Raw genomic sequence first — 19,758 nt, forward strand, 5'->3', positions numbered from 1 at the left:
ATATGGTCGAGTTTTTTCAAATTTTGGTCGAGCATGGGTCGGATTTTTCATATTTGGGTCAATTTTTTCATATTTGAGTCGAGTTTTTCACATTTTGATTTAGTTTGGGTCGAGTTTTTCATATTTGGGTCAATGTTACTCATTTGGGTAGAGTTCGAGGTGAAGTTTTGGAGTAGAATTTATGCGAGTTGAATATGAAGTGAAGTTTTATTTTAATTAATTTAAGTTTTTGTTTTTACGGACAAAATAGTAAAATCAGATAAAAAAAATTTTGATTAAGAACTTAAATGATTCTTGATTACATCATTTATCAGTATAAATACCAATAACGAGTGAAAAGAAAGAGAGGGAGGTCGTCTTCTCCTGTCTCCACCTCCACCATAAACCCTAGCAAAATTTCTGATATGAGTACAATAACAATACCTAATGATGCAATGTTATTCGTTAATTTACTGCGTAAAATGTTGAATTCTCAACCATGATTTTCTCTTCGACGTTCATTCAGAAAAGTTTGAAGTTCAAGCTTGGTGCCATGTCTATGGCGACTCGCACACACTCCCCCCCTCTTTTGGTTCGTGGGTTTTGCAACTTGCGTCCATACGGTTTTCTTGCACGAAAAGGCGTGTCCTTTGCTGCTTTTTCTCCTGTTTCAATTGTATTGAGGCGGCATCGAAATGTTTCTTATATTGCTACTGCTACTTGGTCCACTTCTTCTTCGTTTTCCTTCCCGTATACTTATGAGCGGAGTTTGGGATACGGGAGGTCTGCTTACGATGAGTACCCGTCCGAGGAGGAATCCGACCGTGAATTCAGTTCGTCTTCTAAGCAACAGTTGGTGGGTGGTTTGACTGGTGTTACTTTTCTGGCGAGTTGGGTGGCTTTTGTATGATTAATAATTTATTCCTCCTTGAGAATGCAGAATGCTAGATGATTTTGCTTCCTGTGCTCAATTTTTCGTCTGTGCATGTGTTTAACTTTGGAGATAACATGAGCATTGGACATGAAATCGGAAGTTTAATTGATTAAATGTTGTTTTCCAAATTGGATTTCCTGCAAAAGGGATTCCTCTTTTCAGTGGGCTCAGTTGGCTAGGTATATATTTATCACGCGTTTTCAAGTATTTTCAGTTATTAATCTATTACTGGCAGGGTGATTCGACTCTTGATAATGTTGAAGAGTGGAGGTGGAAGTTGACCATGCTTATGCGCAACAAAAGTGAGCAAGAAGTTGTGTCCAGGGATAAAAAAGATCGACGAGATTTTGAGCAGCTTTCAGCATTGGCAATCAGAATGGGATTGCACAGGTACATCCGTACATAAAGTTTTGCCTAACTTACGTTATTCTTTTATATTTCTTTGCGCTTGTTTATGATATCTCCATTTGCAGTGGTCGGTATGAAAAGGTAGTTGTATTTAGTAAACTCCCATTGCCAAACTACAGATCAGATTTGGATGAGAAGCGACCTCAGAGGGAGGTATTATCTTAGTTGTATCAGCTCTCCCTATGTGTGTTGCGTTATTCTAATCGTGTTGATCGTCGAATAGAAATGGATTTGTTCTATGTGGTTTTAATATTTATCAAGTTTACATTTCTAGCTATGATGAGTAATATGTCTGGAAAATGCTTAAAATTTCTCAACTTTTGATATATTTACCACATTTTTTTGTCTTGTTGATTTGGACATTCCTACGTATCCGTAGGTGATGCTACCTATTGGGTTGCAAAGACGGGTAGAGTCTCATCTTAGAGCACACCTTTCTAGAAAGGCTATGACGAAGCAGGATACCTTTTTGACATCAAGTGCAGTCCATAGCCTTTCACTCGATGGACTATATGAGCCTGAGGAGTCGTCCACCCAAAATGTAATATCTGAGACTATTGTCAGACGAAGGAGCTTGCAAATGCACAATAAACAGCAAAACTGGCAAGTTAGTGTTTCACAGATGTAAATGACTATTATTAGCGCTGATTAATTTATGTGTTTATGGTGACCTCTTATCCTCTATATGCCATAGTAGTTTTACTTGTGAATTCACTTGTAGATTTTGATTGCAAATATCTGGATGTGACTTCTCTCCCTGTAGCATGCTTTGTATCACGGTTCACATTTCCTTTGGATTCCAATATTTTCGATTTGCTGCTGAAAAAGGAACACTTGAAATGTTCTCGATCCGCTTCAATTTCTTGTGCTGGAGATTGAAATCTATACTGAATGATGCAATCATGCCTTTTTCCACCAGTAGCCAAATAACTAAATAATTAGGAGACATATTTGTAATCGAGTATGGCTGATGAGGTTTTCTGAAGATAGATATAAGCATGTATGATTGGTGAATTGCTGAATGAAGTATGTTACTTCTAAACATTTGAAAAATATGATTTTTTTTCTTTTTTGATTTTAATGATTATTATTTTCTGCTTTAAAGGAGTCTCCAGAAGGCCAGAAGATGCAAGAATTTAGACGAAGCCTTCCATCGTATAAAGAGAAAGACTTGTTACTGAATGTCGTGTCCCGGAATCAGGTGTCATTGTACTGTTCAAATAATTATTCTCACAGAAATTCTTTTATGTTTTGTATTGTTAGACTCTTTTAATTCAAGTTTGTCATTTGAGTTCTATTGGAGGGATTACAAAGTTAATCCGAGTTTTGGTATCATCTTTATTTATTTATTGTGGTGGTACATTATTGCAGTGATGCGATGGTCTTTATTCAAGATATTTTAACAGTTTTGGTAGCCTCTTATAAATTATAGGATGGATTTTTCTTCTTCCTGTTTTCTTCTGTATTAGCAGTACAGATCCTAAGATATTTAATGCTAAATGAAAATAGGTAATTTTGGCGAGGCAACAAAAAAAATTTGAAGTGGCTGCGACGAACTATATTAATGCAAAATTATTGTTCATTAGGATTTTTGCCTGTAACTTCAGAATCTTGTAAGCTGAGGATATGAATAACTAAAAGTACCTGTATGTAATTTTTTAATCACCAAACACATCTTATAATCGTAGTTGACTACTGTTTTTCATTTCAGACATCCTTTTCTAAATCAGCAACTCCAACAACCTTATACCATAGACAGTAACCGTAGCCTGTAGGTGGTGGGAAAGTTGGTTGTGCAGGCACTGCTTTGGTGTTTTTTACTCTGATGTCTTGCATGGTAATAGTTTTGATGGTCATTGCGGCATCACTACCATCACTAAAACTGGTACCTGGTATCAAACTGGTGCCAATGTTTTTCACTAATTGGATAAAGCTTCTGACCATGTCAAAGCTGGAAGATGGACTAGTTTTTTCAGTGTAGAAGTTTCTGAAATCAGGTTCATTTATTTTTGCACAACTTTGTGATCGAATCACATAGGGAAATTGCATGCGAGTCATGCTATTTAACCCTAATACTAAAAATTTGCAAAAATTTGTGATCTAATATTTATAGCTAAGATGTTTTTCCCTAGTATCTATATTCCACAATTCGTCTATCTTAAGTGGTTTTTTTTGTCATTTCAAGTTCTCGTTGGTTGAGAGCCCACTCTTTAGGGGAAAAGTGCTGGTTATGTTTATTAATTTACTGCACAGAACTTTCATGTGGTTGGAAACTGATTATTCTCAGTTAAGTTAGTTTTGTGTGATGAAAGGTTTGCCGTATTTTTATTTTATTATTTAATCAGCTATAAGGAACTTCGAAGAAATTTTATGTATGAAGACCTTGACTGACGTTATGTTTGTCAGGTGGTAGTTGTCTCTGGTGAAACTGGCTGCGGAAAAACCACACAACTCCCTCAATACATCTTAGAGTCAGAAATTGATGCTGTTCGGGGAGCTGCATGCAGTATTATCTGCACCCAACCAAGAAGAATATCTGCTATTGCGGTGGCTGAAAGGGTTGCATCCGAGCGTGGTGAGAAGATAGGAGAATCTGTAAGTCTTTTTCCTATTGTTGCTTAACATTATTCTTTTGATAAGTTCTCTAATGGATATATAGTAAACACCTTATTTTCTGGGTTATACTGTTTGAAGGTTGGTTACAAAGTGCGGCTGGAGGGAATGAGGGGGAGAGATACCCGTCTCCTTTTTTGTACTACCGGAATCCTTTTAAGGAGATTATTGGTTGACAGAAATTTGAGAGGTGTAACTCATGTTGTTGTTGATGAGATTCATGAGCGCGGAATGAATGAAGGTATGTCATTGGTAGCTGATTGTTTTTTTTTTCCTGCATTCTTTGCTTTTAGTATCATCTGCCTTTCATTGCAGACTTCCTTCTAATTGTCCTGAAGGATCTTCTTCCTCGTCGACCTGAGCTGAGACTGATTTTGATGAGTGCAACCCTAAATGCTGATCTTTTCTCTTCCTATTTTGGTGGTGCTCCTATGATTCACATTCCGGTAGGTTCGAACAACTCTTGTTTACTTTATTGCATGATGTCATACTCTGCATGATCTTAATACCCCTTAAATGGTAAATTATAAAAGTTTGAAAATGCTTGATTTAAAACGGCCTCCTCCTGTTTGTGTAGATCTTATGTTCTCTTCCTCATTGTGATTTTACCCACTTGTAATTTGCTGCCTTCTTCTTTACTTGTTACCTCTTTTACGATCGATCCAATTGATCATTCTGTTTTCATTGCAATTTGGGCCTTATAACCAGGGATTTACGTATCCTGTTCGGAGTCATTTCCTGGAAAGTATTCTAGAAATTACTGACTACAGGTTGACACCATATAATCAAATTGATAATTATGGTCAAGAAAAGATGTGGAAAATGCAGAAGCAAGCACTTAAGAAGAGGAAAACTCAGATAGCTTCAGCCGTTGAGGTAAATTTGTACTATCATTTTTTGGCTGTTTGTTTTGTATTTTAAATTTTATTATTTAATTTTCTTCATCCTTGAAATTTCAGGAAGCTCTTATTGCTGCTGATTTTAAGGAGCATAATTATAGAATTCGGGAGTCTCTCTCTTGCTGGAATCCAGATTCTGTTGGCTTTAATCTCATTGAGCATGTGCTTTGTCATATTTGTCGCAACGAAAGGCCTGGGGCTGTGCTTGTATTTATGACTGGTTGGGATGACATAAATTCTTTGAAAGATCAGCTTCAAGCTCATCCACTTTTCGGAGATCCGAGCAGAGTTCTATTGCTTGCTTGCCATGGTTCCATGGCCAGTGCAGAGCAGGTGAATTGGGCTTTTTTTTACTTTCCCATTTGCTAATCTTTAGTGACGGATTTTCAAATTATCTGAAAGGTCAGCATGCATGTTGGTATACTTTTTTTCTTTGGGGCGTTTGACAGTTTATACTTTGCCCCTTTCAACATCGCTATGCTTTCATTACTCAGTAGCTGCCAAGTTACATAAAAGTATAATTTCATATTTGAATTCCTGTTGATGAAATGCTAATCTCACTCTTAAAGTTTGATGTTCGCTAGGGTAGTTTATATGGCAGTATAGTGTAATATTGGTAAAACCTCTTTGCAGTGTTTTGTTTCTCCCACTGCATAAAAGTTGCATACAACACATTTTGAATTGAATATATTTCTAGAGTATCTGCTTTAAGATTAACGAGGGAAATTGTACGTTCATATAAGGCACCTATTCATCGACTGATGCAAAGTTTATTAGGATCCATTGTGGAACAGGAAAAATAATTGTTATAGTAAATTGCTACATGATGAGTGTGATCTAGAGGCCTATCTTCTTACCTATTTCTTTAGAGAACACACTGATAGGGAGCTCCTCTCCCCCTATCAATATTTTTTTGTACACTTTAATCAATTTTTCCCTTTTTTCAACCGGAAAACAGAAATTGATTTTTGAAAAACCCGAGGATGGGGTTCGGAAGATTGTTCTTGCAACAAACATAGCAGAAACAAGTATCACCATAAATGATGTAGTTTATGTGATTGATTGTGGTAAAGCTAAGGAGACATCTTATGATGCGATAAATAACACTCCATGTTTGCTTCCTTCATGGATCTCAAAGGCTTCTGCTCGCCAAGTAAGATTTTGATAAATATTTGAACTTCATCAGACAATATTGGATAATTAATCTTTGCATAATGTTACTAATCTTACTTTAAATCAGAGGAAAGGCAGAGCGGGTCGTGTACAACCAGGCGAGTGTTTCCATCTTTACCCTAGATGTGTGTATGATGCCTTTGCGGATTATCAACTGCCAGAACTTCTGAGAACTCCTTTACAGTCTCTCTGCTTGCAAATCAAGATTCTACAACTTGGAAGTATTTCAGACTTCCTATCTAAAGCCTTACAACCACCTGAACCTTTATCTGTAAGCTAAATGAAATTCATAAATAACATGCGACTCACACTATCATCCATGGCCTTTGCATTCAATTACGCTCGGTCTTCCATTATTGGCTTATCTTTTCTGAGTCTCAGGTCCAAAATGCCATCCAATATTTAAAGATAATTGGCGCTTTAGATGAAAATGAAAACCTTACAGCACTAGGTAACTATCAAACTCTGATATGTTTTCCTCGAATATTTGTAAGTTTTGAAAGAATATTCAAAGTGGTAAATTAACAATGATACATTGGTTTACTTCCAGGACGCAACCTATCCATGCTTCCAGTTGAGCCAAAGCTTGGGAAAATGCTAGTATATGGTGCTATTTTCAATTGCTTAGATCCAATAATGACAATTGTTGCTGGCTTAAGTGTCAGAGATCCATTCTTGATGCCATTTGATAAGAAGGATGTAAGTTATATAAAACTTTACGTGCAACATTTGTTGTCTGAGCGGTTTTTATGATTGGGGGGTGAATGGCTTTCGTCCTACGTACTACATTAAAATCAAATATCATTGGACCAAAGGACAAGAACTGAACTTATACCAATATTAACTTCTAGGATATTTTGGGAAAATAACCAAAAAACCATGACTAAAAGTTTTATCTAAAGCACCCATTTTACTAAATTTTTATGCCAAAAGGTCTATTTGGTTAAAAGGAGAATTTTCTTTCAAGAACATTAACATATAATTGTTTTAGTATGATACAAATTTTAATAGAAAGTTATATTTGAAATAAAGTTTTAATATTTTATTGATTTAAATATAAAAGAATTTTTGTTTTATTCTAAGAAATAAAATGTTTGAGATGATTATGTATATCTATATATCATTATTAAGTATTTATTTCAAATCTGATAGTACTTATATTTAGTTAATATTTATCTTATATATTTTAAATGAACTTATTAAACATTATTTTAAAAGTTTAATTTAATTAAAAACTAAATTATTTTCGTTAGTGAATGTTAATTGTTTCCAATTTAATGCCTTTAAATGTGTTAGGTTAGGTGTAAATATACGAGCTGCCACACTGGAAGGGTTTATGTATACGGGCCAGTTGATTGCCTTAAAAATTGATTTTACTATCTACACTGTAGTATCTCTTGTTTTAAGTCTTAGGCATTTGGACTTAATATGATGGGAGATAAATGGGCATTAGTCTTATTACTTATTCTTTTGGATCACTGGGTTCTTTAGTGCGAGTGAGTCTGTTGTCTTCGTAGTCTGAAGGACTATACTGTTACTGTGGGGAATTGTTTTCCTTTTATTTGAATATACTCTCAATATATAATTTAATAGTTGTCCATTGATCTGCAAGCATCCCCCAGAAATTGACTGCGAACTTCCAACATTAGCACAAGTATTTTATGATGCATTGGATTTTGCTTAATATTGGCCAATCCTGAATTCTTGTTTCTGTGGAATCATTGTTTATTTATGTTTCACATGTCAGTGCTGAAAATAACGATTGATGCCTGCCAAATGATTTGTTCCATCATGCTTGTCACTTGTGCCTTCAAACTTATCTTTTCATGCTGCATGATATTTTCTCCTCTCTCATTAATCTGGTATAGAATGTCAAAATGATGTTTTTCCTATTCAGTGTAAACATGTCTTGTTTTCCTGGCAATCTGGTATTTAATTTTTATTCTAGTGGACATCCTTTACACCCTTATCCTACATGCTTCCTCTTCAAGGATCACTTTCCATTACTTGAGAATTTTCTCCAAGGTTGAAAAAATTACCTTCAGTGATTTATTATTTTATTTTCATGTACCACAGCTGGCTGAGTCCGCGAAGGCGCAGTTTTCTGCACGTGACTACAGTGATCATCTATGTCTGGTGAGGGCTTATGACGGTTGGAAAGATGCTGAAAAGAAGCGATCTGGATATGAGTACTGTTGGAGAAATTTTCTTTCTGCACAGACTCTAAAAGCCATTGATTCCCTTAGGAAGCAGTTTTTTTATCTTCTTAAAGACACCGGTTTAATTGAAAGTGAGGAGAGTTGCAACTCTTGGAGTGGTGATGAACATATCATCCGTGCAGTTATATGTGCTGGCCTGTTCCCTTCAGTAAGCTTTGTAGTGGTGAGTTACTCGGCCATATATTGTATTCTCTATTTTGTTTACTGTGGTTCAGGCCTCAATTCTCTTCCCTTAAAATTTGGTACATTTTCTTCCACACATTATTTCTTCTGAAATAAGGGTCTTAATGTAAGCACAAGAAGTTATTTTCTTGTTGAAATTGTTTTGAACCATATTGTTTCAGTACGAAGGATTCTAACATTCCTTGATACTATTAGACTGGCTTCTCATTGTCCATATTGTGGAAACTTATCGAAATATGTTTATACAGAACAAGGAGAAGTCGATATTATTAAAAACAATGGACGATGGTGCAGTTCTTATGCACTCGGTGAGATACTAGAGCTACTTTTCAAATGCTTTGGTGAAAATATGGTTTTTATGATTATGTTTTGTGTTCATCATGGTTGAAGCATCTTTCTTTTCTGGTCAGAATTCTGTGAATGCCCAGGAAAGCAAAATTCCGTTCCCGTGGCTTGTTTTCAATGAAAAAGTAAAAGTGAATGCAGTATTCCTTCGTGATTCAACTGGAATATCTGATTCGACAGTTCTCTTATTCGGAGGAAATATCTGCAGAGGGGAATTAGTAAAGTTTATTTTTCCCTCGTCCCCTGAAATTGCATTTTTGTTTCCTGTAATTCCTTGCCTTTGAAGCCAACACATTGTAGTAAATCTTTCCTTTTTCCCGATATTTGACAGGACGGCCATATCAAAATGCTGGATGGATATCTGGAATTTTTCATGAAGCCTGAGTTGGCTGATACATATCTGAGATTGAACAGCGAGCTCGATGAATTTGTGCAGAAAAAGGTTAATATTTTAGTTCACCTGTTGCAGCAAATTGTTTGGATCCTTGTGTCTGTATTCACTTTCCATTGGTTAGCTTATTTTATGTTGTGAGCTAAAGGCGTGGATTGATGTGCTTTTACATAATTTTCTTTGTTAGGGTCCCAATTGTTTTTCCCTTTCTGCTTATGCAGCTTTTGAATAAAAAATTGGACATACAGAGTTATAATGAACTTCTATCAGCGGTGGGATTATTGGTCTCGGAGGACAAGTGTGAAGGAAGATTTGTGTTTGGGCGTCAGGTTTCAGCACCGTCCAAAAAGAAATCAAAAGAAACTCGAGATTTAGGAAGTGGTGGTGGTGATAATGCAAAATCTCACCTCCAAACCTTACTTAGTCGGGCTGGACATCAGTCACCCACCTACAGGACTGCCCAACTAAAAAACAACAGGTTCAGATCTACTGTTCTATTCAATGGACTGGATTTTGTTGGCCAGCCTTGCGGTAGCAAGAAAGAGGCAGAAAAAGATGCTGCCGCTGAGGCTCTGAGATGGCTCACTGGTGAGAGCCAATCATCTCAAGAGACTGTAGATTATATGTCTACCCTTCTAAAGAAAAGCAAGAAGAAACAACAGACTTCTGCTACAAGGTGGAGGTAATTTTTTGGAAACCATTTCGGTACACTTGAATCATCAGCATCTCACACCTAGAAATGCATGATCGCCATGCACTGATTGACCATTGGATATATATGCGCCAAGACTTGAGTGCTATGAGTAAGCTTCACGCAATTTCAGATCCCAATTGGGAAGATGAAACACTATCGTTGGAAGGAGAACCTGTATTTGATTGTTTGCATGGAGTGATACCAGCTAGCAAGTTTGGCCACTGCACCATCAATCTGCTATCAAAGCGAATTGTACTTGCCAAGTGAGAACAAAATACTGAGGTGACTTGAAAATATTTCAAGCATTTTTCAAGCAGAGAAAGTCCAGCCACCTGCTGGAGTGCCTAGTGATTTCTACCTTCATTTTTGCAGGTACTCTTTTCATTTTAAAATCTTTTAGCTACGAAGGAAACTGCTGTATATTTTTTACACAATACACATTAATCTACCAAATGTGGTAGAGTCTGCCTAGGTTATTTAGAGTACTGGGTTGAAAATTGAGTGGTTCATCTTAAAAAGCAGCTATTTTGGAATAGTACTTGGAGTTGGTTCGAGTATACTCTAATTTTTCAGTAATGTGTACAAAATAGCATTTGCTGTGTATAATTTGTAACGTTGGTGTTAATAAAGTTAAAGTATTGAATTAAATCATTAATGGAGAAATATATGTTCTTTAATATTAAACTAACATGTAATTTTCAAATTGATAATCGAGTAGTTTGCTGTCCAATATAATTATGATCCACATATTAGATTAAGGGAACTGGATCCTATAAATTTTTGTTTGAAACAACGAAATCGATAGGATTCGATGTGGAAAAGAAAATTTCAAACATAGATGGTAAATTATATTAATATTGTGTGTATTTTGTTACTAGGCAAAAACTTGTGTAAGACAGTCTCACGGGTCGTATTTTGTGAGATGGATTTATTATTTTGGTCATCTATAAAAAAAAATATTATTTTTTATGTAAAAATATTATTTTTTATTGTGAATATAGATATGGTATTAAGGTTGACCCGTCTCACAGATAAAGATTCGTGAGATCGTCTCACAAGATACCTATTATTGTTCGTGCTAAAGTTTAAATTTATTGGATATTTATTTAAAATTTTGCCATGTAGAAGAGATCCAAACAATTCAATAGATTTTTTTTTTATTAAACAATTCAATAGATTTAATATTCATAAACTCAAATATAACCTAATTTTTTCAAAAGAAAATATTGTAAATGAGAGGGTTAATTAGATAAACTTCACTCTTACATTCATACCAAAAGAGAATGATCTTATGAGGTGCATTGAGTTGTATATTAACACACACTGACATAGAACAAAGGAGAAACGAAATCAGCCAATCAAGAAAAATTAATCAATGCAAGTAGATAGCCGAGATGATTTACCATTCATCTGACACTAATATCTAACATTAATATCTCAAATATAAGACGGGATTTCGATAAGACCCAATTATAAACAAATTATAACAACTCATTCTGGCCCAAAAAAAAAAAACAATGCAAGAAGATAGAAACAAAGTTTTAACCATAAAATTATATGCATTTAAGTGGCTTCGACTTCTAGTTGGATGGATGACATAGAAGTAAAATTGAAGCACTTACGAATTAGGATACGAATACTATATATGAACTACTAGGTGAGGACTCGTTTACAACGAACCCAAAATGCAGTACCACCACTTCTTCCACGAGCAACAGCTATTTCCTCATCCACATAGAACCAAATGAAAAAAGGGTCCTTAGTGTTCGGCTCCCTCTCATCTTTCCCTTTGAAACTGATCTCAAACGGGTTTAAAGGTCCAATCTTGATTCGAATCCGCTCGAATATGAATGCCAGTATTCGGTTTTTCCATGATATTCTACCTTCAAACGTCAAGCACCCCAGAGCCCCAAGATACACTCCATTTTCAATCCTCTTTCCCTATAATACATGCACCAATGTAATCGAACATTAGACATATCGCGTAAATGGAGCAAAAATATGTGTGTCGGAGGTACAATTAACGGTTTGTGATCATATAGGAATATCTAACATAATCCTGTGACTTCATGTTTCATATACTATACCTTTTCATATCTGTCTGTCATCATACAATGACTTGGTTCTATCTACAACACACTAGACACAGTTCGATGTATCGAAATGTAAACGAATGATCCATTGCAAAATAATCTTACCACCTTACAAACATTTCAAATCCTTTGTTTCCCATGAAATTAAATATGATTGCTACAGAAAAAGGAAGTAGCTTACAGCTGCATCAAACCTCTGAATGGCTGTAATGGGGAAATATTTACCGCTTTCCAATCCTTTCTGCAAAGTATGGTTACCCATTATTGTATGAACAAAATTAAAGCATACAAAAGGCAATGCAACGATATTTTGTCAAGAAAATTCAACACAAACTTGCTTCTGCAGTAAACACAAGCATCCAAGTTCTCCCAGGTGATTCGTTTCCTCCGAGTGTTTCAAGAAAAGCCGAGGGGTCGAATTTCGCTTTTTCGATCTCCAAAAAGGCAGACAGAACTTCTTTGGCTGGGACTTTTTTTGTTTTCGCCGCATTTTTAAGCACTTTCACAGACACTTCAGCAAGTAACTCCTGCGCTACGACCCAAAACATGCAGACTATTAAGTAAATTAAAATAAAGGAAAAAATTAATTAAAGCATACAAATATTTTTTTTCACGGAGTAAATGATATACTGAGACGTATATTCAGTTAATTATCGATACCTTGGTGGGATTTTCTTGATCTTCTTGAACAACCGATGGTATGGCGGAATCAGGAGCAGCTCTAGTACCGATCTTGGGTGTAGAAATTTTGGGAGGAGTTTTGATTCCGAGGAGAGGAGGAAATGGAGTGAAATCGGAAAAGGGTACGCAAATTTGTTGAATTTGAATATTCCGGGTTGAAGAAATTCTAAGAGAAGATTGAATTCGACGTGTAGCGGGAACCGCAGACGGAGAAGCAGCAGCCATTTTGAGCGGCAAACTGAGGAACTTGCAGGCTTATCCGCCACACTTCTAATTTTTCTTTTGGCCCTCTTTAAATTATTTCATTATAATCCCTAAGCTCGATTAATTATTTAAAAAAAAACATATATTTTTTGGTGTATAACTTGGGAATTCAATATAGTTTAAACACAAAAACATCCGTAAGACGGTCTCATGAATTAATTTGTGAGACATATATTCTATTTGTGATATTTAATTAATGTCTCAATAGTATATCTTAAGCTTACAATTTTCTACATTTATCATTAAAACAAGTAAATATCATTTTTGTACTTTTCCAATGAAAATAGAAATTCCATTTAGAGCATATATATTATATATGCTCTTTTGCAAAAAAATTTTATATTTTATTTACAATATAATTTGATCAATTTGATTAATTTTAATTTTATTCATAAAAAGAGAAATTAATTAAAAATTAAAAAAAATGAAAATTGCATTATAATTCTAAATTAAATTTATGACATAATCTTTATAATAAATGTAAGTTATATTGATAATTTATTAGTATTTGTTAGATATTAAAATTTTTACATATGACATTTTTAGCTAAGTATTATGTATTATTTTATTAGTACATTTCTTATGAGACGATCTCAAGGATCGTTATCCGTAAGATGAGTCAATCATGCATGTATTTACAATAATAATTAATACTTATGTTATAAAAAAGTAATATTTTTTTTATGAATGACTCAAATAGGAGATTCGTTTTACAAAATGACTAATGAGATCTTGTCACAAAATTTTTTGTATTATTTTATTTATACTAGCATGATGCACGTGCGTTGCACGTAATATCAATTATATNTAAAATTACAATAAATTCATTGAAAAAATGTAGAGAGAAAATTAAAAGGATAAATAGATGAGTTATTTGATTAAATTAATATAGGAGTTACATTGTATTTTTGAAGTGTGTGTAGAAGGTTAATTTTGTCTCTACAATTGCACATATAGTTATAAATTTTTCATATATCTTTTTGTGATACTATAATTTATTACTTAATTAGAAATGACACTAAAAATATAATTACAAAATTAAAATAAAATCATTGAAAAAAATGTAGAGAGAAAATTAAAAGGATAAATATTATAAAGATGAGTTATTTGGTAAAATTAATACGAGAGTTACATTGTATTCTTGAAGTGTGTATAGAAGGTTAATTTTGTCATTGCACAATTGGAAAACAATGCCCTTTATCCACACTTTTATAGGAGTTACATTGTATTCTTGAAGTGTGTATAGAAGGTTAATTTTGTCATTGCACAATTGGAAAACAATGTCCTTTATCCACACTTTTATAGGTATATAGATATAGATATATAGATATGTGTTTTACTACACATATTTATCTGAGTCATATAATTTTAAAATTTTATTCCACATTAAATTATTAATTACCAAAATTAATTTATNAGATCCGTTTCACAAAATGACTAATGAGATCTTCTCACAAAATTTTTTGTATTATTTTATTTATATATGTGTTTTACTACACATATTTATCTGAGTCATATAATTTTAAAATTTTATTTCACATTAAATTATTAATTACCAAAATTAATTTATAAATGATACATTCTGATATAAAATTAACTATTTATAATATGTATTCTAAAAACAAACAGAGAAAGTTAAACAAAACTCGAAAGGGATTAAAAGTTAGCAAAACCACAATTGATTTTTAACTTAAGAGTGAGTCTCATGTGAGACCGTTTCACGGATCTTAATCTGTGAGANTAAAAAAATTGATTTTCTAAAAACAATTTGAATCATTTTGTTATTTATCTGGGCATAATTTATTATCATATTAGACANGAATAAAAAAGTGATACTTTTTCATAGATAACCCAAATAAGAGACCTGTCTCACAAATACGACCCGTGAGACCGTCTCACACAAGTTTTTGTCTTAACTTAATAACATGTTTAATGGTTTTATTTATTATTATGATAATTTAGTTAATTAAGATAACTTTATTTGACAATCTTTTGTCTATGTGAACTTCATTTAAGTACATTGTGATTTTAGTTTTGTTAATATACATTATTATGTTATTTTTATTTTTATTATTTTTCATTATGAATTATATTTGGATGAAAAATATCTTTGCTAATTTGATAGAGCTGTTAGCTATTATGTTATAATCACGCGGATTGAAAAATGTCATATGAATAAGTGAATATATATGATTTATTTTCATGATATTTTTTTATTTATTGTGTTTTATATATTTAGATTGATAAATAATCATAGACTAGATGTTATTCAAACAATTTTAAACGTTATCTAAATCTGGTGATTATATTATTTGTTATTAGTCATCGAATTGCATCGCACATGAACATTCTTAGTATATATTTATGTGACTTTATATATGAATTTTCATTTATCTTTTTATTAATTATTTGTTTTAAATGTGTCTATTTATATCTTTATTTATATTTTAAATATATGTAATTATTATTATTATTTTGTCTTTTATGGCTGCTCACTTTACAACATATTACTTTTTATCCAATGATTTAATTTTTTTATTTATTTTTTTTATGTAAATTAAATTAATTAAATTTTAGAAATAACTCATCGTTGAATTGTGAATTTTCTTTTGTGTTTTATTAATTGTTTTTTTATGTCCTCAGTAATTAATTTGTACATTGTTTATTTGATTTGTCATCACATTTTATCTTATTTCCATTTATTATTTTTAAAATAATACTAAAATTTATGTGTTTGAATAAAAACCAAATACATCATAAATAAGAGTAAGGCTTATGTGAGACGATTTTACGGATCAAAAGCATCATAATAAGAGTAGATCTTCTGAGAGACAATCTCATGGATTCGATTCAATCCATAGCTACAGTGAAAAATAATATTTTTGACATAAAAATTAATATTTTTTCAAGAATTGAATCGATAATCCGACTCACAAAATTCATCACGATCTCCTAAGAGTTTTTGTGCATAAAATAAAATAATTTTTGTTTTTAGAATGTGAATAATACAAAGTGTAATGTAAACAATATTGACCAATGACAGACAAATGTGGTTATTACACGAATTTCTTTGTATGCATACACCAAGCTAAAAATGAAGGATGAAAAGCCAAAAATTTAGACTGATCAAATACAACCTCATAGATTAAAACGAAAACCAGTACGCAGTACTTATACAAATGGTAACATACGGAAAAATGGGTGGCTGGGGCAAACAAGAACATTTTAAGCAGCAGTCACGAGAGAAATCGGCAGATCGAACAAGCCGGTGTGGATGCGCTTGCGCAATACTACTTAACTTATCTTTGCTGCATTGTTCCCTTGTTGTCTTCTATTCCTTGCACGAAAACGGATTTTTAGAACCGAAAAGGGTAATTTCCAAAGCAGGATTCCACACCATACTCACTCACTCGTTATCGGTATGTACTACACAAGTTTGCAAGACATGATTTTTCTCCTCAGGTGCAAAGATGAAGAAAAAGATAAAATTTCTTGGTCTATGGTGCCAAAATGAGAATATACCACAAGATGTCTTTATTTGAAAGTTGCCGATAACAGCGTCTACATTCGAATTTCATCTATATGGACACATAAATACGAACAGCAAGTGAATCTTCCAATGATGTATATCCACAATTCGGGTCACGAAACAGGTAATTCAGTACCAGCATTTCGATTCAACTATCATAATAGTAGCAGTCTAATACCTAGAGGGCTCAAAGAGATTTTTATCAATGGCATTTTGGTTAATTCATGATGAAAAATAACAAAGGTGGTTTTTTTTTTAAAAAAATTTATCGGAGTAACAAAGGTGGAGTTAAGTTGAGATGGATGGAAAATGGTAAATGCAGTGTCGGCGAAAACAACACAGTATGAGTATAAATGGTATGGTTAAACTTCATTGGCAAAATAAATTTAGGCATATATATTAGTTAAAAAAATTTCAGTTCATCTTACCAGCTTTCTCGGGGAAGGCTGCGACTGTAAAGAGGAAGCTCAAACAGAAATGTTGATTTGAACCATGATGGCAAATTGCCATACAAGGAGGGGGGAAGTAAAATGAGAGGACTGCACAAAAAATGACATAATGATAATCTCTTTCATTACAAAAATTTACAGCAAAAGAGGGTAAGGAACGGGAACACAAACCTCGTAGTTCTTTTGTAGTGTATGTATGCAGATACATTTCCGTACTTTTTGTCCGCTGATTCCTATAGATGCAAACTTTGAGTACAGATGCATGTTCAAACGTGCAATAACAGTTGATTACAAGTAAACAAACTAAATTAGCAACCTCGAGAAGTGGTAAGCCACTGAGAAAAAGGAGCAGTAAGGTAAGAAATATTGGGCCAGAGATGACAAGCCATTCAGCATTTTTTAGCACTGGTGTTGCAGCCACAAAAATACCCCACCAGAGAAGTATCTGAGCACAAAATGAATAAATTTTAGATGGTGAAAGAAAAATCTTAGAAAATGAACGGTAAATATCACGTTCATATTTCCTTATATTGGCTCGAAGAGACAGAGACGAATCTAAAGTAAACCTCGCCAAAATAGTTCGGGTGACGGGAGTATTTCCAGAGCCCAGCATTGCACCATTTTCCCCTGTTCTCTTCAGCGTTTTTGAATAACAACTTCTGTTGGTCGGAGGTTGCTTCAACAAAAATTCCTATAGACCACATGATCCACCCTATTATGTCCCGGGCTTGAACTGAAGGATTTCGATCACTTGCATTAACAATTGTAACAGGTAAACTCACAGTCCACACCCAGACAGCCTGCAAAAGAGCAACTAAGGAGATTAACGGGGGAAGATGTTACCATTAGGTGCTCTTTTCATATATAAACAAGCAATGGAACCTGGAAAATCCAAAAAACTGCCAATTTTCCTAAATTAGTGCGCATTTCATCAAAGCGTCGATCCTCTCCCCACCGGAGTATCCTAAGATAAATAATCGCAATGCTGATTTCAGAATAAAGGTAAAAAAATAACAAGAAATTAAAATTCCTGGCGAGGATAAGAGAATTAAATAATTATGCCTAATTGGCGTCACATGAATAATTTGAACTTTTCCAAACCCCATTCAAGAGACCATACTTTCAAAGAAAGATATAAGCATCTTCTAAATATTCAGGAGAACAATTATAAGAGTAGGACCTCATCAGAAGAAACAGGCCGAGACGAAGTCCCCAGATGATTACAAACAAGGACAAAACCACCTGAAAATAGAACTTAATAATTCAACCAATAAGAGAAACAAGAAAACGAAGATCAAGCAACGCCAGGAAAATTTAATACACATTTGATGTCATTGTATTATACATAGTTCTTTTCCAAATAAAGATTCAGTAGTGAATAGCAATTATCATTTGATACATCTCTGACGAGATATAATTCAAAATTGTAAATACAACCAGGATGCTTCTAATTTTTCTGCATCTCACAAAATAATGTTGACACAAAGAAAAGATCAAAATGAGAAGTTTGAACAGAGTTGATCACCTGGCGAAAGTGCCATGATCCTTTCACAACCAAGGTCAATACAGCAAGAATAACAAAATTTGTGCTACCTGTAACAGAAAAGTAAAGAGAATATCTACAGAAAGACAAATAACACCAAACACTTCCGTAAAATAGATGAACAATTATATAAGGAGTCTTGCTTTCTTCAAATACGAACTTCACAGAGTTCATAACTGGTCACCACAATTCTTTATCGATAACAAAAACATTTGGCCCTTGCTCTGTTTATTACAATTCTTCATTTTCCATCCTCAAATTGAAACCAGAGATTTACCATTTATTCACATTCTTTTCTCTCAAAACATATTTTCCATTCTGTTCACATTTCACAATATTATAAGTACTTTAGTTCATCTTTCCAACAAATTCAAAGTACTTTGTTTACATTGTATTTTAACTAAAAACACAATATTTCACAATCTTAAACTGATATGTATCAATTTCTCCAGTTACATCAAAATTCTGTCATTTATAACCTATTCTATATCTTTGAAAACTATTTCCACAGGAAACATAAAATGCTACCAAACAAAGCATAAGTTTTCAAGTGTGACGTCAGTTTGGAAAAAGCAGACAAGCTTAACAAAGTACTTTACTACGGGCACACGGCACGATTATTATAACTATGTCTTTCAGAGAAAAAGTCGAAAGAAGATTTAACGTCAAGATCAAAACTTAATATAGGAGGCATTTTCAGAATTATCAAGATTTATGATCTCACAGTCGACAAAAATAAATCCTAAAAATAATTTCATTTTTCAAACTTTATACCTCACTTCTAACTTCTTCAACATAATACTTCATATTGTGTAATAAAACTTACAAAATAATATCATACACCCAAGAACAATCATAATGCTTGAAAGGTGGATTAAAATACCAGCAAAGTCAGTGACTTTATCAATTTTGAGAAGGGCTGTGATTATGAAGAACAAAAACTGATAGCCCACCTGCAAAAACAACAAAAAGCAACTATCTTGAGCAACCCCACCACAAAAACAGAACATATAACCGTGCAAAACACGAAAATAGTGAGTTTTTTTTGAGATTATGAAGAATGAGTTTTTTTGCACACAGTGACAATGGCAGTAAGAGCCAAGAAATGGGAGTCGATAACAGTTCCCATCGAGTAATTCTTCGAGTAGCCAAATCCAAATGAAGCTTTGAGATTGACGTGAACTGTAGATTGCTTTTTTGTTTTCTTGTTTTGAAACCTGACTCGTCAATTGTCGAGAAAGCGAGAATTTTCTTTGTGGAGAACAATGTGCGGTTATAGTTAAAGGAGATGCTGCACTTATATCCACCTAGTATTTATTTTACTTAAAATTTCTTGATTTCTTTCTTTCACCATGGATTTT

At 33.5% G+C, this 19,758-nt stretch overlaps 3 protein-coding genes across 8 annotated transcripts; 1 reads left to right on the forward strand and 2 right to left on the reverse strand.

Moving 5' to 3' along the window:
* Window positions 1-313: 313 nt before the first annotated feature.
* On the forward strand, window positions 314-10,445 carry LOC140975634 (DExH-box ATP-dependent RNA helicase DExH3). Of its 2 annotated transcripts, XM_073439463.1 has the most exons (20): window positions 718-835; window positions 920-1,092; window positions 1,177-1,303; window positions 1,387-1,474; window positions 1,701-1,928; window positions 2,427-2,522; window positions 3,728-3,916; window positions 4,016-4,175; window positions 4,250-4,380; window positions 4,643-4,810; window positions 4,894-5,166; window positions 5,792-5,986; window positions 6,074-6,277; window positions 6,388-6,457; window positions 6,557-6,705; window positions 8,083-8,388; window positions 8,657-8,716; window positions 8,819-8,971; window positions 9,085-9,195; window positions 9,366-10,444. In XM_073439463.1, exons 3-20 carry the CDS (start codon window positions 1,197-1,199, stop codon window positions 9,828-9,830), a joined length of 3,153 nt encoding a protein of 1,050 aa, XP_073295564.1. In that variant the 5' UTR covers window positions 718-835; window positions 920-1,092; window positions 1,177-1,196; the 3' UTR covers window positions 9,831-10,444. The 2 variants fall into 2 exon arrangements, with proteins under 2 accessions (XP_073295562.1, XP_073295564.1); XM_073439461.1 differs by lacking the exon at window positions 920-1,092 and having other exon boundaries at window positions 314-835; window positions 1,149-1,303; window positions 9,366-10,445.
* Window positions 10,446-11,340: 895 nt separating this feature from the next.
* LOC140975636 (uncharacterized) lies at window positions 11,341-12,886 on the reverse strand. Of its 2 annotated transcripts, none has more exons than XM_073439465.1 (4): window positions 12,592-12,886; window positions 12,270-12,458; window positions 12,113-12,172; window positions 11,341-11,779 (listed from the first exon to the last, which is right to left on the reverse strand). In XM_073439465.1, exons 1-4 carry the CDS (start codon window positions 12,835-12,837, stop codon window positions 11,492-11,494), a joined length of 783 nt encoding a protein of 260 aa, XP_073295566.1. In that variant the 5' UTR covers window positions 12,838-12,886; the 3' UTR covers window positions 11,341-11,491. The 2 variants fall into 2 exon arrangements, with proteins under 2 accessions (XP_073295566.1, XP_073295567.1); XM_073439466.1 differs by having other exon boundaries at window positions 12,113-12,168; window positions 12,266-12,458.
* A 3,008-nt stretch (window positions 12,887-15,894) lies between these two features.
* On the reverse strand, window positions 15,895-19,687 carry LOC140975637 (uncharacterized). 4 transcript variants are annotated; one of them, XM_073439468.1, is made up of 10 exons: window positions 19,476-19,687; window positions 19,281-19,350; window positions 18,380-18,447; window positions 18,035-18,096; window positions 17,737-17,818; window positions 17,421-17,654; window positions 17,171-17,299; window positions 17,026-17,087; window positions 16,834-16,944; window positions 15,895-16,213 (listed from the first exon to the last, which is right to left on the reverse strand). In XM_073439468.1, exons 1-10 carry the CDS (start codon window positions 19,524-19,526, stop codon window positions 16,171-16,173), a joined length of 912 nt encoding a protein of 303 aa, XP_073295569.1. In that variant the 5' UTR covers window positions 19,527-19,687; the 3' UTR covers window positions 15,895-16,170. The 4 variants fall into 4 exon arrangements, with proteins under 4 accessions (XP_073295569.1, XP_073295570.1, XP_073295568.1 ...); XM_073439469.1 differs by having other exon boundaries at window positions 15,895-16,207; window positions 19,281-19,511; XM_073439467.1 differs by having other exon boundaries at window positions 19,281-19,511.
* Between the last annotated feature and the right edge of the window lie 71 nt (window positions 19,688-19,758).

The sequence above is a fragment of the Primulina huaijiensis genome, chromosome 4, assembly GCF_012295235.1.
Source record: "Primulina huaijiensis isolate GDHJ02 chromosome 4, ASM1229523v2, whole genome shotgun sequence".
In the NCBI taxonomy this organism is placed as follows: Eukaryota; Viridiplantae; Streptophyta; class Magnoliopsida; order Lamiales; family Gesneriaceae; genus Primulina; species Primulina huaijiensis.

Excerpts from the sequence above, each read along its gene's own strand:
- LOC140975634 (XM_073439461.1), top strand. The coding sequence starts at position 479 with ATGATTTTCTCTTCGACGTTCATTCAGAAAAGTTTGAAGTTCAAGCTT. Across the intron at positions 6,278-6,387 it reads AACCACCTGAACCTTTATCT|GTCCAAAATGCCATCCAATA; the intron begins GTAAGCTAAATG and ends TCTGAGTCTCAG. Across the intron at positions 6,458-6,556 it reads TGAAAACCTTACAGCACTAG|GACGCAACCTATCCATGCTT; the intron begins GTAACTATCAAA and ends GTTTACTTCCAG.
- LOC140975636 (XM_073439465.1), bottom strand. The coding sequence starts at position 12,837 with ATGGCTGCTGCTTCTCCGTCTGCGGTTCCCGCTACACGTCGAATTCAA. Across the intron at positions 12,459-12,591 it reads ATCAAGAAAATCCCACCAAG|GAGTTACTTGCTGAAGTGTC; the intron begins GTATCGATAATT and ends GTCGTAGCGCAG. Across the intron at positions 11,780-12,112 it reads TTCAGAGGTTTGATGCAGCT|GGAAAGAGGATTGAAAATGG; the intron begins GTAAGCTACTTC and ends CATGTATTATAG.
- LOC140975637 (XM_073439467.1), bottom strand. The coding sequence starts at position 19,407 with ATGTTCTGTTTTTGTGGTGGGGTTGCTCAAGATAGTTGCTTTTTGTTG. Across the intron at positions 17,819-18,034 it reads GGCCTGTTTCTTCTGATGAG|GATACTCCGGTGGGGAGAGG; the intron begins GTCCTACTCTTA and ends TATTTATCTTAG. Across the intron at positions 16,945-17,025 it reads CACTACAAAAGAACTACGAG|TCCTCTCATTTTACTTCCCC; the intron begins GTTTGTGTTCCC and ends TTTTTTGTGCAG.